This window comes from Biomphalaria glabrata, chromosome 7 (assembly GCF_947242115.1).
Source record: "Biomphalaria glabrata chromosome 7, xgBioGlab47.1, whole genome shotgun sequence".
Taxonomy (NCBI): Eukaryota; Metazoa; Mollusca; class Gastropoda; family Planorbidae; genus Biomphalaria; species Biomphalaria glabrata.
In genome coordinates this window covers 25,281,964-25,298,160 of record NC_074717.1, presented here as the reverse complement: position 1 = coordinate 25,298,160, position 16,197 = coordinate 25,281,964, and the positions used below count along the sequence as shown (strand labels likewise).

General features: G+C 30.9%; 2 protein-coding genes across 3 annotated transcripts in view; one reads left to right on the top strand and one right to left on the bottom strand.

Annotated features, from left to right (window-relative positions):
- LOC106063431 (ankyrin and armadillo repeat-containing protein-like) overlaps positions 1-8,492 on the top strand; it is a 36,752-nt gene extending 28,260 nt beyond the window's left edge. For both annotated transcript variants that reach the window (XM_056035382.1, XM_056035384.1), the window contains exons 6-14: positions 59-352; positions 887-999; positions 2,121-2,411; positions 3,498-3,655; positions 3,897-4,141; positions 4,461-4,617; positions 4,794-4,941; positions 6,048-6,167; positions 6,447-8,492. In XM_056035382.1, the coding sequence (XP_055891357.1) occupies positions 59-352; positions 887-999; positions 2,121-2,411; positions 3,498-3,655; positions 3,897-4,141; positions 4,461-4,617; positions 4,794-4,941; positions 6,048-6,167; positions 6,447-6,660 (1,740 nt within the window). In that variant the 3' untranslated portion in view covers positions 6,661-8,492. The remainder of the gene's footprint in view (positions 1-58; positions 353-886; positions 1,000-2,120; positions 2,412-3,497; positions 3,656-3,896; positions 4,142-4,460; positions 4,618-4,793; positions 4,942-6,047; positions 6,168-6,446) is intronic.
- LOC106063429 (F-box/LRR-repeat protein 2-like) lies at positions 8,493-16,091 on the bottom strand. The gene is made up of 2 exons (XM_013221792.2): positions 15,931-16,091; positions 8,493-14,648 (listed from the first exon to the last, which is right to left on the bottom strand). The coding sequence occupies exons 1-2, from the start codon at positions 15,949-15,951 to the stop codon at positions 12,864-12,866; spliced, it is 1,806 nt and encodes a 601-aa protein (XP_013077246.2). The 5' UTR covers positions 15,952-16,091; the 3' UTR covers positions 8,493-12,863.
- Between the last annotated feature and the right edge of the window lie 106 nt (positions 16,092-16,197).

Here is a 16,197-nt window from a genome sequence, read left to right as displayed (position 1 = left end):
TATAATTTATATAATTTATAATTGATAAATATTTGCTACATTAAAATTTCTTTTTTAGATTTTACAAAGCTTTGAGGAACCAGAAGTTCTTGTTTTTGCAGTGCAAGCCATTAGAAACATTGCACAGTCCTCAACTAAGCTTTGTAGTACCCTGGGTAGCACCCAGGGTTTGATCACTGCTCTTGTTCATTTGTTTGATTGCAATGACTCACATTTGTTGTTGGCCTTAACTCAAGCAGTGTCTTGCTTGGCTGAGGGAGATAATTCTAACCAAACTGCATTTGTAACAGAAGGTGTGTCCAAGCACATAAAAAACATTTTAATCACTCATGGCAGATACAGAGAAATTCAGGTAATACTAAACAAATCATGTTATGGTTGTAATGTTAAGGATAAAATAAAAGTTGGCTCCTATATTACAGTAAAAAGAAAACAACAGAACAATTAATCTACAAGTTTTCATTCTTCAAACACACTTAGTAACATATTTTATTAAGTTTTATATTTTTATCAAAAAAATGTTAGTTATGAAGTGTGTTCTACTCGGCCCTGCTATATTGAATAGAAAATTTCAATGCATAAATCTTAAACTCAAAATAGGTTTTAGATAAAATGTATAAATGTGATTGGGTCTTGGGCTCAAATCTTGACTTCATCAGAGTTAAATTTGCTGAGCCCCAAAAAGCAGTAATGAAATCTAGTCCCAGATACCCACACTGTCACATGTCCACAGAGAAGATTGGACCATAGCCTACTGAGCATACTCCAAAATTAATCAACAAAATTAATTAAACAAAAAAGATAGCAGGCATTGAAATAATTTTATAATTGAATTTCACTTGTTCTATTCCCTCACTAGTTTATATAAGCTTTCTTATTTTAATAGCACAGCCTTATTGAAGCTATTCACAAATTATCAAATGGTAATCAACAAGCACAATTGGATTTAAAGAGCCATGGAATTGTTAAACTTCTAATTCAGCTGTTGAAAAAGAAAAGGTGAGTTTGAAACAAAGTTTTACTTTGAAGGAATTTACAGCAAACTGCCTAGTTTTACTGTTTCCAGATGTATATTTCTAATACTATCATCTCCCTTTTATAAAGTAAACACTAACTGCAGCTGTACAACTCATACGATCAATGGTTATCGTAAAAGTTCTTTAAAAACTAATACAGTCCTGTAGTTTGCCAGGGAATTTACTAGAAACAGGTCTTGAGTACAAAGTTGCTGTTGTCAGTCTTTGATGATGTAAGAGATATTTCTGATATACTGGGAAGCGTGGTCGAGAGGCTAAGTGCGCTTGACTTGACCTTGGCTTGGCTTGGCTACCTATGAAGGGGGCTCAAGGTTCGACACCTGACTCAGGCAGAGTTGTGTTTACAGAGTGCCTAAAAGCAGCACGGAAAAACCTCCCCCACAAATGAGATTGGACCAAAGCGCTCTGAGCATGCTATAAGCATGAAAGTAGCACTATATAAAAGCCATAATTTATTTATTTTATTTTACATGGTAATGTTTTAATGCTAGGTGCTGAAAAAAGCTGTCATCTCATGTGTTTATATTTTTTCTCAGTGTGGAAAATGTTCTATTCACTTGGTGTATGGCTATCTTTATTCTTTTCTTAACTCTTTCAATGATATATCTGCAGTGCTTTTTATATTCATGAAACTACATGCTATCTTTGAATTTTTTTTTTGTGTGAATTGTCCTGTACAAAATGTATTACTTATTATTCTGTTTATATTGAGATAATGAAAAATTCTGCTACTGCTCTCTGTATCGCTCAGTCTATACATGGAATTTCGGATGAGACCAAAAGTTCTAAAGTCTGGTAATTAAAGTTTAAAAAGGCAAGAAAAAACTCCACATAAACTGAAAATTGAATTTTATTTTTTTGTAGGTTTTTTTTTTTGCTAGCTATTAGCTATCTACCATTTAATAATTGTTGACAATTCATAAAACATGACTAATTGCTGAAAATGTTGAAAAGTCTTTGGAAATGTGTGGTCTCGTATCAAGGGAGATAATCCATTTGGTAATTTCTAGATCTTTCTATTTTTTTTTATTGTATATTTGTCTTTTTCCCCCCTTGTAAAATCATGTTCTTGTATATTTACAGAGTTGAAGCTCTCCTGGAGAAAACTGCCATGGCACTCTGGTCTCTAGCAGGCGAGCGTAATGATGAAAAGAGAGAAATGGCAAACTACATTGATGTTCCTATGCTAATAGAATTTTTAAATTCAAACACAGCAAACATTAATTTCATTGGCTCAGAAGGACTGGGAGTTTTGGCTCAAGGGCCTATTAACAAGCAGTCAGAAATAGGAAAAGCTAATGGAATACCTTCAGTTGTTCGACTTTTGAAATCACCCCATGAGTTTATTGTGCTTAGCTCTGTAAGAACTGTAAGGTACAAATATTATATGATACTATATTGTTAGATAAATCTTTAAATAATCAGTGATAATTTTGCTAGGATAGGGACCAATTTACTCATTTGAAACTGGGTATAAGACACAGGTCTATCTATGCATTGGATTTTATTCTGCCTTTTAGACTAGTTCTATGTAATTTGTGCAAATGCTGTTTGGGCAAATGCTTGTCAGGCCTATGCCCTATAATTTTTAGGGCACTTTGCCCTAATTTTTAGAGATCTAGAAATGCATTATGCAGATCCAAGAACAGTGCATAGTATAAGTAAATGAAACACTATTTAAAAATTTGAATGATGAGATTTTAACGGTTGAAGATAAGTTTTGGAGCTTACATGCAACTATAAAAAAAGGATAAGCAGAACGATGCAATTCTTTAGCAATATTTACACAGGGAAGTTATATCACTTAATACTATGTTCTGTGGCAAGGCCTTGGTCAAGCTATTCAGTGACTTTGTTTCTTATGCCTTTATGGTTAAGGTAAAACACTGTTCCCTTTTTGTGACAAATCCCTAAGCACTTTTGCTATCTTGTTATTTTTACTTAAAAAAAAGTCAGGAGGTCTTTTAGCCTTGTGGATCTATTATTTTCACCTTTTTTACACTCTTAATTCCAAGCCTGCAACAGTCTCCCAAGCTGTGTTGCTAATAAATACTTTTATTGTCAAATACTTTCAGACATTTTATTTAGAACAACATATTCCCCACCACAGCATTTAGATGTCAGCTTAATAAAGTGAACGATAAATAATAAGACAAACATTTTCTCAGAACACATCATGCACTACTCACATTTTACCCCTGGGTGGTAAATACAGTAGCAGTTAATACTAATAGTTGGAACAATGTCTAGAAATCTGGAAGTTTGTGTAAGATGTTACCCTAAATTCTGTGTTGCTGCTAGGAGGTGCTGCCAATTTTGTGATTAAAAAGTTATTTACACATTCATTCAAGCCATTTAAGAAGTTGCAAACATAGTGAAATATATGTTAGAGATGTTTAATTCTAATTTTTGAAAATAATAAAAAAATAAATATTTATCTACGCAATATAAAATTCACAGAAACTTGTGTGTCAGTGTGGCCAATGTTCCTCATCACAATAACCAGAACTCTGTACTGCAGTCTCAAGGCATCAGATTTCTATTAGCTCTGTTGGTTCACTCTGCTAATGAAGTTATTCAAGTTGAGGCTGCTTACACACTGGGCTGTGTCTCAATGGGTAGGACCTAATTTTTTTTCTAATATCTGAAGCATGAAAAAAAAAAAAACTAACATTAGTTACATTGTCAATTTTCCTCTTAATAAATCTATATATAATATATAAATTATAGAAAATTTCAAAATTTAATTTGAAAGGAACATAAAGTTAAAAATTCCAAAACGACAGCAAAATAGTTTCATATTAATTTTTTTTTTATCATAGAAAGTCAATAATATTACATTTTTTTTTTTTTCAAAAGGCAACAAACAAATTTTAAAAGAAATATCCAAACACAGTGATTTTAGCTTTGTCAGAATTCTGCGTCTACTGTACTCCAATCAACCTATTGTTAGGCTCCTGGCAGGCTCAGCTCTGTCTTCATTTGCTTACAACAATTTTACCCAACAAAAGGAAATAGCTCAGCAGGGTGGCGTGCGCTTCAGTTGTTTTATTCCATTTCTCCAGTCTGATGATGAATTTTATCGGTGTCATGCTGCTTATCAGGTGATGTACCAATGATGCTGTTTTTTTATGGTGCTACATTGCAGGAAAAAAAAATTATGTCTCTAATGTCTTAATAATTAAAGGTCCTACAGTATTACTTACTATTTATACATGAACCAAAATAAAAAGTTAAGTATCAGTCAAACAAAGAATATTTCTTTACTATGGAAGAATGTTAATTGTTTAAGTTTTATTACTTGCTTCTTTTGTTTTTTAATTATGATTATTGCTGTTCTTTTTTTGTGAAATTTTTACTACTCTAGTACTATTTTATATAACTTTAATCAAAGCATCTAAGTAAATTTGATGACCTTGACAGACTGTTGTTCTCGCTCGTATTATTCCTGATGAGGAGCAAGCAAAGTCATCAGCTGTTGGTATAAAGTTATTGGTTGACCTACTTCAGGATTCAGAAGTACCAGCAATTCAGTCTTTAACAGCAGATTTTGTTGCTAGCCTTTGTCACAGTCGAGCAGGTAAAGTTCTTAAAGGGCATTGCAAATACAATAATAAAAGTTGTGATTACTATAATTTTTGATTAAGTGCAATACTTACTTGGTTTTTCAGACCCTTCTGTGATATATAAATATGTAGGCCTACTAAACTATACATAATTAGAAATCAGCTATGGTTTGAAAATAATTTTTTTCAGGTATACCTGCTGCCATAATAGCCATTAATGGTGTGGACTATTTGTGTAATCTCCTACACTCAAATACACAAGAGGTCAAAGGCACTGCAGCCATAGCTCTGGGTTACCTTTCACATGACCCAGTGGGACAAAGAAAAATTCTTCACAGGTCTGTAGATAGAGAGCAGATTTTCTCAAACCTTTTTTGTTTTATGCATAATATTTAACACCTTAAAGTATTAATGATATTCATTATAATAATGTAAAATTTATGTAGCACTGTTAACAAGTAATTTAGGCTCATGGCATTTTTAAATACAGCTAAAATGTAAGAATGATATATGTTGTAATTACTGTAATAGTATTGTAACTATAAAAGAATAATCATACAATGATTATTCATAAAAAAAAAAAAAAAACAATTTTGAAGAAATAAATATTTAATTTCTTATTGAAAGTATTTATATTTTCATTTACACTTAACTATATAAAAAGTATTCCAACACAAATGTATTCTTTGGCATAAGCTAATAGATGTATGATTAGTTACAATATTAAAGTTAGAATTGTTTGTTTTACAAGTTTCTGATGTTCTTACAGAAATAAAGATAAAATATGATAAGATAATTTTATTGGTCCAAACAAGTGCTGGTAATTCAGTCTACAACTGTCCATCTAAGGAGTACTAGTATTACAATAACAATAGAAATCCAGCAATTATTTTGCATATTATTATATCAAAGATTATTACATCATAGCCCAGTCCTTCTGCAGTGTTGCTGAAAATGTCAGCTGGCTGAGTTGGACATTTGGACCATTATGTTGACAGTCTGAAGTGCATTCTAGATGACCAGGCTCAAGCCAAACAATATTAAACAATCAGATGTACTCACTCCTAAATCTAAGAATAGTTAGAGGTTAGAATACAGAATGACAAAGTATAATATGCAGGAGTTTAAAAAATGTGTAAAACAAATGGCCATACCGAAAACAAAAAGAAAAGTGTCATCAGAAAGTAAACTTATTTATTCATCATTGTAGAAAAGAAGACGTCACTTTTTATCTGTATAAATCAAATTGAATCACATATTATTTCAAAATTTAAATCATGCTTTTGAATTGTAAAGTGTATTAAAAACACCAGTATCTTTTTTTTTTCTAATGACACTTGTACATAAAATACAAAACATCTTTTTTTTCTAATCACTTAAACTAATTAATTAGAATTGCGTCTTTCAAAAATTTTTTGGCATTTTACACTTATTTTTTCTTTAGATGTCGCAATGATCCTTACTTGATGAGAAAAATACTATTCTACAACAGGGAGTTTCATCTAGCCTCAACTTTTAAGGAAGGTTGGCAACATTATAGAAAAATTGGTTTACCACCTATACAGTAAGTAGCATCCAAAGTGTATGTCATTTATTTAATGGCAATGTCATTTATGATATGAATATAAAAGGCAAGCAATTAGTTCTTGTTTTTTTGTGGCAATGTAAATGACTTGGCTATTGTATATAGATCATTAATATGTCATACTCTCTCTGTAAGTTAGACCAAATATAGTCTGTATCAAATATAAACTAAAATGCTCAGGGCTTGTCACCACTGACACCTTAAACACAATCATAATTTATCCCTATTTTAATTGATTCATTTTTTTCAACCCACCAGAAGTGATCGAACTAATCTAGTTCAGGCTAAATTAGAAGATACTGGATCATTTGTCCCAGCCTCCAGTTCAAATCTACATGATGAAGGTCCAATGTCAAGGCTATCTACCACTTTCAATCGCAGAGACTCCCTCTACAACAGTCATCTTTCTATAGTCAGTCAAAGGTCACCAACACCACTTGCATCTCTTGTCCAGATTGAAGAGGTGAAATAATCTAAAGAAAAATAGCAGTACAGGAAATGAATTAGATATTATTTTGAACCCTTTTCTCTCCTAACCATTGTTTAAAAACCTTTGAGTTACATGTTAGTTGTTAAAGCTTGAAATCTGTTGACCATGAAATCAAACATTTATATTAAAAAAATTAGCACTTGATGTTTCATAGAAGAGCTTTGAATTCTAAAAAGTTATCCATTTAAGATTAAATTCAGAGCATATGTCTCTCTTAGATCTAAAGTGTTTTTAAGTTTATTTGTTTTTGTGATAAGAAAAACTTGTCTGAAAATCAAATATTTTTAGAGCTAATTATTTTAAGAAGCACATTTTCTTTTTTGTTTATTTACTGTGCAGTGCTTGAATATTCAAACACCTGTAAATAGTGTTAAATGGTAACTCTTCACATGTGAACTTTGTCAGACTCTTTGACTTATTGTGAGTTATTGCAGACAATGAAAGTGAGTTGGTTTGATGTTTAAAATCTTTGTTTGTTAATGATTCATTTATGACAGAATGTTTGACTTGTGATGGTTGATTTATGGTATACTGTTTTATGATGACAAACACCTAACCTGTGAATGTGCATATTTATCTACAATTGGCCTCTTCAGTCACATGAGTAACTACATAGGTAAAAGATGGTCTCTCAAGACGTACAATTACACATTAGTTGTTTAATAGTTGATTATTTAATTATGATAGTTTTTTGCATTAAATTGTTTACTAATTCGCACTATAGACATTTGGAAATAGAAATTAAATATTGCAAGTTTAATGCCCTCATCTTCATACCACATGTTGTACAGTTGTCAGAGGCTATGTGAGGCATGTCAATGGAGTACTTATAACTACAATCGAATGTTCTGCTATGTGGGTTTCAAAATGACCTATCCCTAGAAGAAAAAATAAAAAGCACATAGGAAAGGCTGATTCAACTTTTTCTTAAATGTGCATCTGGGAATACTGAAATTCTCCACAAAAACAAAATGGAGATCTACAAGTATGTGTCTTGAATAATCTACAATATAGCAGAAAGACATGGACTACATATATGGAGAGCATAAATTAAACTTATTCCACTTGCCTTGTCTTCACTGTGTCTTGAAAGTTACATGGCAAGACAGTAAATAACACTGAGGTACTTGCTAGATTTGGTCTCTCTATGATATTTACCACCCTAAGACAACATCACCTGCAATGGTTTGGTCAGTGTGAAGGGCAAATGAAGTCATTTTCTATAGGCAACTCATGATAGGTACAATGAAAACTAGTCACTCCCATCCACATTATATATATATGTGTTATCTAAATGTGGTGGACAAAATATTAAAATATTTTGGAAGACCACGCTGTGAAGAGTAGTGGGTAATAAGTTGAGTAATAAGATGTTGCTATTGGTATTTTCTTTAATCAATATATTTGAATTTAACATTAATAATATTTTTATAGAAAGTCATAGCAATCATTGTTGACAGCTGTATTCATTTTATATTAAAATATTTTCCATTTCAGTATTATTGTTTTTTTTAAAGTTGACTTTTTAAGTGAGTGACATTGTATATACATTACTAATGACATTGAGTTAAAACATTTATTGTGTTTTGTTATTTACTTGGACTAAAATAATATGGCACATATATTGTGCACCTATATAATTATAGTTTATGCTTTACTTTTAAGAAAAATAAAAGACATGCTTTGTAAAATGAGCCTTTTTTTTTTCTTTCAAAAAGTGTTTTTGTATAGCATAAAAGAGTTATTTTTATATTATCAATTTTATGTTTCATACTTTTAAACAAGACATAATAAAAGAAAAATTGCACACAAAATTGTTTGTTAAAACTAATTTTATTACCTATTCATTAAACTTTTAAATATTATCTACATTTTAATATTTGGTGCAAAAGTATAGAAATTCTAGGCTATATGATGAATTTTTCATACAACTTTTCTTTTAGAAATATGTAACAAATTTAATTAATGGTTTAAAGAATTAGTTTTAAGAAGTTTTCAATTTAAAATACAAATTTATTAAAATATCTGGGCTAAAAAAAGGCCAAGGACACCGAAGTACATATTTTAGGCTACTTTTGCTCTTACCATGCTATATTATTCAATACTGAATAAATTATGACAGCAAAATATTAAGTATAAAAAATGTAATGACAGTTACAAAAAAGTCTATACATCCATGTACATAATTCAATATACAGATATTTGTGCTGATATACTTAATATTGAATGCATACAAATAGTGTGGGACACTAGAATAAATGTCTGAAACAAACAAATTCACTTAAAGAAATAATTTACAAACATTATTAGTTTTTTTTTACAGCGTTTAAAAAAAAATTTAATTAAATTCTGATAATTTGGGTCTATTTAAACAAAACTGGATAATTCATGGTACATAATGATGTGGTAGTGGGTCCAGATTAGGACTATTAGAAAAAATACAATCCAATTTTTAAAAATGTTATTAAAATTTTTTCTAAAATGATATTTTTATGTAGAACTCTTAAGAAATAAACTCAGTTCAGGGTGCTTGACAGAATATAACAAGACATGAAATAAAAGATGACTAAAATGATGTAATTGCAATAAATAAAGTTCTAAAATGAAAACAACATACTTACTATAGAGGAATAATTGCAACCTAATGAAGTCAGGCAGCATCACTTTTTTTTTGTTAAAAGTTTAAAGTAATGGACCAAAAAAAAAAAGATTTGTTGTAAAATATTGTTACAGATTTAAGTTTGTAAATAAAATAGTAACTGTGGTTATAAAATGGAACTCTGGAAAAACAATTTTGTATAAACACACTTTCCATATAAATCAGGCTTTCACTTATTTCAACTTTGTAATTTTCTTCTTGCAAAAAAAAAAAAAAGCTTTACTAAAATAGTATATGCTTTTAAGAAAGCTTTGAGAATGAAGATGAAAGATAAACTTACTTATCATAATCTAAAGAAAATAAGGTGGATGATAAACCTACTTATCATAATCTTACTGTGCTGGCCACATGGCACCCTAGTTAAATGTGGGCCATAGAAGCAGATGACCTTTACATCATCTGCCCAATAGACAGCAAGGTTTGAAAGGGGACTTTATAACATCATAATGTAAATATAGGCAATCACAACCTGTACAATTTTTTGTTTTTTTACTTTACAGAATATCACAGCTATGATCCAATAAAATATTTTAATAAATATTTATGTTCTTCTGTATACATTGTCAAAGAAACAAACAAAATTTCAAAAAGTAAATTAAGAGCTTTGAAAAAAAAAAAAGAATACATCATCTTGTTTAATTACATTTTAAAATAAAAATTCAGCAATGTCTTAAACCCCCCCCCCCCAAAAAAAAAAAATTAAAAAAAAAATAACAAAGTAAACATAAAAAAAAATGGTGCATAAAAAATGTTAACTAATCACATGAACACAATAAGTTATAGCCTATAAATAAAGTAAGAACATTTGTTAGCAAAGAAAGAAAGTGAAATAAATACAGTAAAACATCATTATGCTGGCAAAGAAAGTCTCAAGACTTTTGCCAAACTATTGTTCTAGTTCTAACTCTTGAAATTCCAAAAGAAATAGACTAAAAGATAATAAATGTCCAAACTTTTAAGAGACATTTAAGTACCTTATAATTAGGTGACCACTATCACTTTGAAAATATATCTGCCTTTTTGTAAAAAATAATACATGATTGATTACGTCAAGAAAGACACACAAAAAAAAAACTATTGTTGGTGCAGTAAAATATATATTTATACATTTTCTCTTTTTATTCACTACCAGGCAACAAGCATGAAGCTAACTTGAAGCATCTATATATTCTTGTGAAAGGTGTTCTGCTGACAGTGATATTTATTCTTACAACTTTCATAAAAATCATTTGGAAGCTAATTTTGTTTCTCATTCTATTAAAGCATCAGGCTTTACTACAATTTAAGTATATATTATATGCTAATGTAATCAAGTTTTGTTGGTGTATCTTTAAGGCCACACAGTGCAGTAACTAAGTCTAGTCCCATTAGTTCTAGTTAATATTAAGTGCATATAATTTTCAACTTAATGGTAAATTTACAATATATACAATACACATTTAGTACATACCTGTTCCAGTAGACCTATATAAACATTTTCTTTTTTTCTGAAACCATTTTAGTCATGATTAAATGTGTGACATTGGAAGAAACAACAAGTCAAAACGATATTATTTGGATTACATTCATAAAAACTTTTAATCATACACACACAAAAAAAAGATAATTAGAATAACAGATCTCATGACTCTCTTATATGCAGTTTCATACAAGACTGAAATTTCAAAAGACGAAATTTAGCATTGCCTTTCTTGATATTGGCTACTGTTCTGCAAGAGTTGTCCCAAAAATCTTGCATTGGATTTCCCTTTTGTATCCATGAGATTGAAAACAGCTAGAACAGAGATATGCAGAACATGGTTAATGGTCGAGCTAAATACATTTTGATGTGTTATGAAGTGTCTAGTTTCTAAAATGTAAACAAAAAGATTAGGAAAGGTCCAACTACCAAACTATTCAGTTTGCACTCAAAAACTTAATAAAAACACATGAATGTGAAAGAATTATTCAAGATGTGAACTGCAAACCAAGTTTAAAATGCCCATGACATAAAAACAAAGCAATAAAAACAATGTTTTACCATTTTGAAAATTAGAAATACAGTAATATGACTCCTAGACTTGCGAACATCTTTCAAACCATTTTTTTAAATAAATTTATTTGGACAACAAAATGGGTGTCTCACAGTTAACCTTTATTTTTCCATCCAACCATTTTTATATTGTTCTTTTTTTTTTTTCTTCATTATTAGTCCTTCATTTATTGGAAACAAAAATTACTGAAAGATTCTGAAAATAATTTTTTTAAATGTTAGAATACCCTTGGTGGTGCTATTTAGAATTAAAATTAATAAAATGTCCAAATGATTGAAAATGTCTGGATGATTGAAAATGTCTGATGATTAAAAAAATCTGTATGATTAAAAATGTCAAGATGATTAAAAAAATGTTGCAAGACAAAAACATCAATTAAAATCTTTCCAAACAAAAACAGTACATTAATCAACATAGTCTAAATGTGTTACATCTTCCCAGTTGAAGTGTTCCAGATAAAATAAGTAATAAATATATAATGTTGGTCACCATCATTTACAATCAAAGTACATTGATATCTTTCAGTTATAAAAAAAACAACATTGTCTTGGAATGCCTTGAGATTAAGTGCCCCTAGATGTAAATATTTTAGCTAACAGTAAAAATTACAAAAGGATTTTTATCAAAAGAAGAAGTAATATAATTTGTAATACTGTATATGTATATATTTTAAAAATTTACACATTAAACATCTATAATGGCTATTAGATGTTCCTTAATGTTTTTGGGGTAGGTAAAGTTCAGCTTCTGTGTTGCTGTGATGGTTCATTAATATGGGTGTCAAAATAACAGACCAAGATTTTGTAAGACAAATAATTTACCATGTATATCAAGAAGGCTGGATATATGAATATTCTGAAATACAAACCTCAGCCTGAATGTGTGACCATATTATTGTCAGCTAATCATTTTAAAACTTAGCTACATGGTCACTCTTTAAGTTACTACAAGCATTATAATCAAACAATGTAAATGACATATTATGTTTAGCAGTTATACAAAATTTATGAAAAATTTGTTCAGTTAAAATAAAAAAAAAAAGGCAATTAGTAAAGTAAAAAGGAGAGATACTATATACATTTATCATTGAGAAGTTGAAATGTAAAAGCTTATCAAAAATGAAACACGCAAAACTATCTTTACCAATGAATAAGTTTAAAAAACAAAACAAAATGACAGAAAAATTATTTTAGAAAACATTCAAAAAGTTTTATTTATATACAAATTGTAATCTATTTTCATACCTATACATTTCAATTTAAAAATGTGATCACAACAGAAACTTGCACTTAAATTAAAAAGTAACTAATAAATGTAAGTTGCTGTTTTTCTCTCAGAAAAGATTAATCTAATACAGTAATGTATACAAACACATTTGTGATTTAAAAAAAAATTAAAGCTTGAGATATTAGAACTGAATTATAATATTTAATTTGTTAGCAAGTTTGAATGTATAGGAAACAACAACAACAAAGTCTTACAAACTCATTTACTTAATAAAGGTATGGTCTAGATAAGACTTTCAAAGATAAAAACTTTGATTCTATGTTCTTTACTCCTTCTTGTGTTACACTGGTGTAGGAAACATCAAGATAACGAAGTCTCTTGGCTTTGGTTGCTAGGAGCTCCAAGCCTGCATTTGTCAGCCCTTCACACTGGGATACATCTAGTCTTGTAAGGTTGGGGCAATGCATGGCAAGCTCTGAGGCACCTTTGTCAGTAATCTTTGAACCTCTGACATTTACTTCTTCAAGGTTAGCATTGTGATGGGCAATAATAGCTAGAGTATCATCTACAATCCTGGCCATGCCATTCAACGAGAGGACTCGCAAGTGTTTGAATCTAATCGCCTGTGATAAGCCCACATGTGTAATTCTGATAGTAGAGGATAAATCCAATTTTTCAAGTTTGCTCAAATTAGACAGCATGTGTAAAGGCTGGCCACTCTCCATGCTTTTCTTTACTATGGACATACAGGCTTTTTCTTCCTTATGAATATCTACAGGTTTTCGAAAAATCTTGCTGTCACGTTCTCTGGTGCATGGACAGCCTACATGGTCAAAATCAAAGGTATGGGCTGGAATAACACCTTGCTCAGGTATATAACCAAGAATGCCGAAATCTGAGATTTCTCTGCAGTAGGGGAGCTTTAGTGAATGGAGAAGTGTCATAGATCGCAATATGGCTTGCAAAGCATAGTCAGACAACTGATGGCAGGAACTCAGGTCTAAATAAGTCAGTAAGTAATTGCTTGATGACAGCTGTATAAAGAAGTCATTGGGTATATCAGGGCAAAAGGGCAAGGATAGACTTTTTAGTTTAGGGCCTTTGCTGCAAAGTCCTTTCACCAGGTCATTGCCAGTTAAATTATTTACTTCTCCTAAATCAAAAGTAGTGAGTGACTTGAAGTCAGCCAGTGATGAAATGTCACACTGGCTCATTTTAACACATTTCCTCATCAAGAGTGTATGCAGCTCTGGAAGGTTGTTGGCCAATGTAGCAAAGAATGCTTTAGTTGTACCAAGTTCTCTACATTCACTGATATCTAAAATCTTCAAAGAATGTTGCTTGGTTACAAGAAACTTAACTCCTTTATCACTGAGTTCTGTGCAATTTTTCAAAACAATTTCATCTAGGACTAACCCTTTGATGCTAGCTAAGGCATCCAGGGCATCATTAGGCACAGTGGTATAGCTTAAATCAATGGACTTTATTTGTCCAGCAATGTCTTTCACAAACTTTAAGAAGGTAGAAAACTGGAATATGACAGGGCTGATCTGATTCAAACCTGACAATTGGTTTCCAAAGATGATGTTGGTGGATGCTAGTGAAATTCTTTCCAAGTTTTCGCAAACAGACACTAACCTCAAGAAGGTCATATCTGTCATTTGTCGTAAGCCAGTTAACTTGAGTTCCTTCAAGTTTAATAGCGTCTTGCGCAAGATGTGCCTGTCACTCTCCCTTTCAAGGAAACGCCCAGAGAAAAATAAATGATTACAGCCAGAAAGATCAAGCTCCATTAACCCAGGACATTCCTTCAAAATTTGAATCAGGCTATCTTCGTTAATTGACTCACTGCGTCCTTCTCCAAAATCAATGTGGGTCAGTCTTCGCCTCAATAACCCTTGAGGAAGTGACCCTTTCTCTGGTGGCTTGCATTTGACAACAACATTTCTCTGTAAGGAAGGGTGTAAGTAGGCTATGTACCATGCCTTGTTAACAAGTGAAGCTTCCTTGCGATCATTAAAGTTTAGATAGCCCATAATGTGGCTAATTAACTGAAAAAAAAAAAAACAACAATATTAGAAGATTAAAGAAGATTGCACTATTTATATAGCTATAAAGACTTAGATATCAACAAAATAGTTAGCACATTTCATCTGGATAAAGCTGCTTGGGGTCAAATTAAGTTATTTATGCATTTGGACCTGGTATAATTCTGTTCAGCTTTGTTTCCAGATTAAGCTCTTAGACCAGTTCATATACTCGTTCTTTCCATTAGTTAAATTAGCAAAGGTCTGCTACTAAACAATAATAGATCCATTGTATTGCATTAAACTACTAGATGTATACTTTTAACAAGACTATTGAATTCTATTTGACAATATGTCAAAACATCCTCTGTCCCTGACTCTCACTCTAATCCAGTATTCTCAACCTGTAGGGTAGGGGTCCTCCTGTGAGTGATTTCAAAGGGGCTAGCAAAAGCACAAAATTTTTTTTTTCAAAGGTCAAATCAGTTGTATTTGCAGCAGTTATAAATCCATATTATTTCAAAAATGGTAAACCCAAATGAAAGTAAAACATCAAAATAATTAATGAGAAGGTACATTTTCATAAGACAAGATTGACTCATTAGGTTTCAAACGATCTGTCTTTCTCATGTAAGCTATATATCATATCTTGCTGGACACAAGGATAATCGTACGACTATCAAGTCCATTACAAATGTTAATGTAGGTCTGCTACATGTGTTTCAAACATTTAACTCTCTCTCCTAATCGATGATACCATTGTTGATTTGACACCCTCATTTCAGAACGTCACCATATGCACAGATAGATAGCTGCCAAATAATTGACCTGAAAAACTAGGGGGGTTCAATTGAAAGCTTTACCAAATGGTGTTTGTTTATGATGGGTGAATGAGGTCCACTGACAACTTTGGGTTGAAAATTTAAAAGTCATTTTTTGTGTATTTTTTTAAATTTTATTTTTTCCCCTCAGGCTCAGGGACTAGTGGAGTGTGTTTGTAGATAAAGTTAAAAGTAGATTGTTATATGATTGTAGATCTCTAGAGCCGAAAATAGACAATAATAGTGTCAATAAATTATACTTATACTAGAGTCTACTCTACTTATAGTTAGATCACTAAGTCTAAAGTACTCTACTCTAAAGTAATTAAAGTTCCCTTTCACTTACTAGAATCTTACTAGTAACTAGATTCTAAGTTAAGACAACGTCTGACTAGTCACTAGATCTATAAATTACTATAAAATCTATATATATAATTAATTATATATATAGATCTATATTATTCTAGATGAATGAAGTGACTTACCTCTGAGGGTAAATAATTCATTTTATATGCAGCAGAGCCAGATATGGATAAATCTAATATTTAGATTGGTCTTCGAATATCTAGATCTAGTTTAAAGTAGATCTAGTAAAGTCTAGATCTAGATTATAGATATTCCCTCTCAGTTCTCAGTACCGGATACAGTTAGTGTAAATTTGATCTTATGGTCTATGTCCCAAAATAGATATGTGTAATGTTTATCATGTGATGAGATAATTATCGGGATGTTTACGTAATTAAAGGGGGACT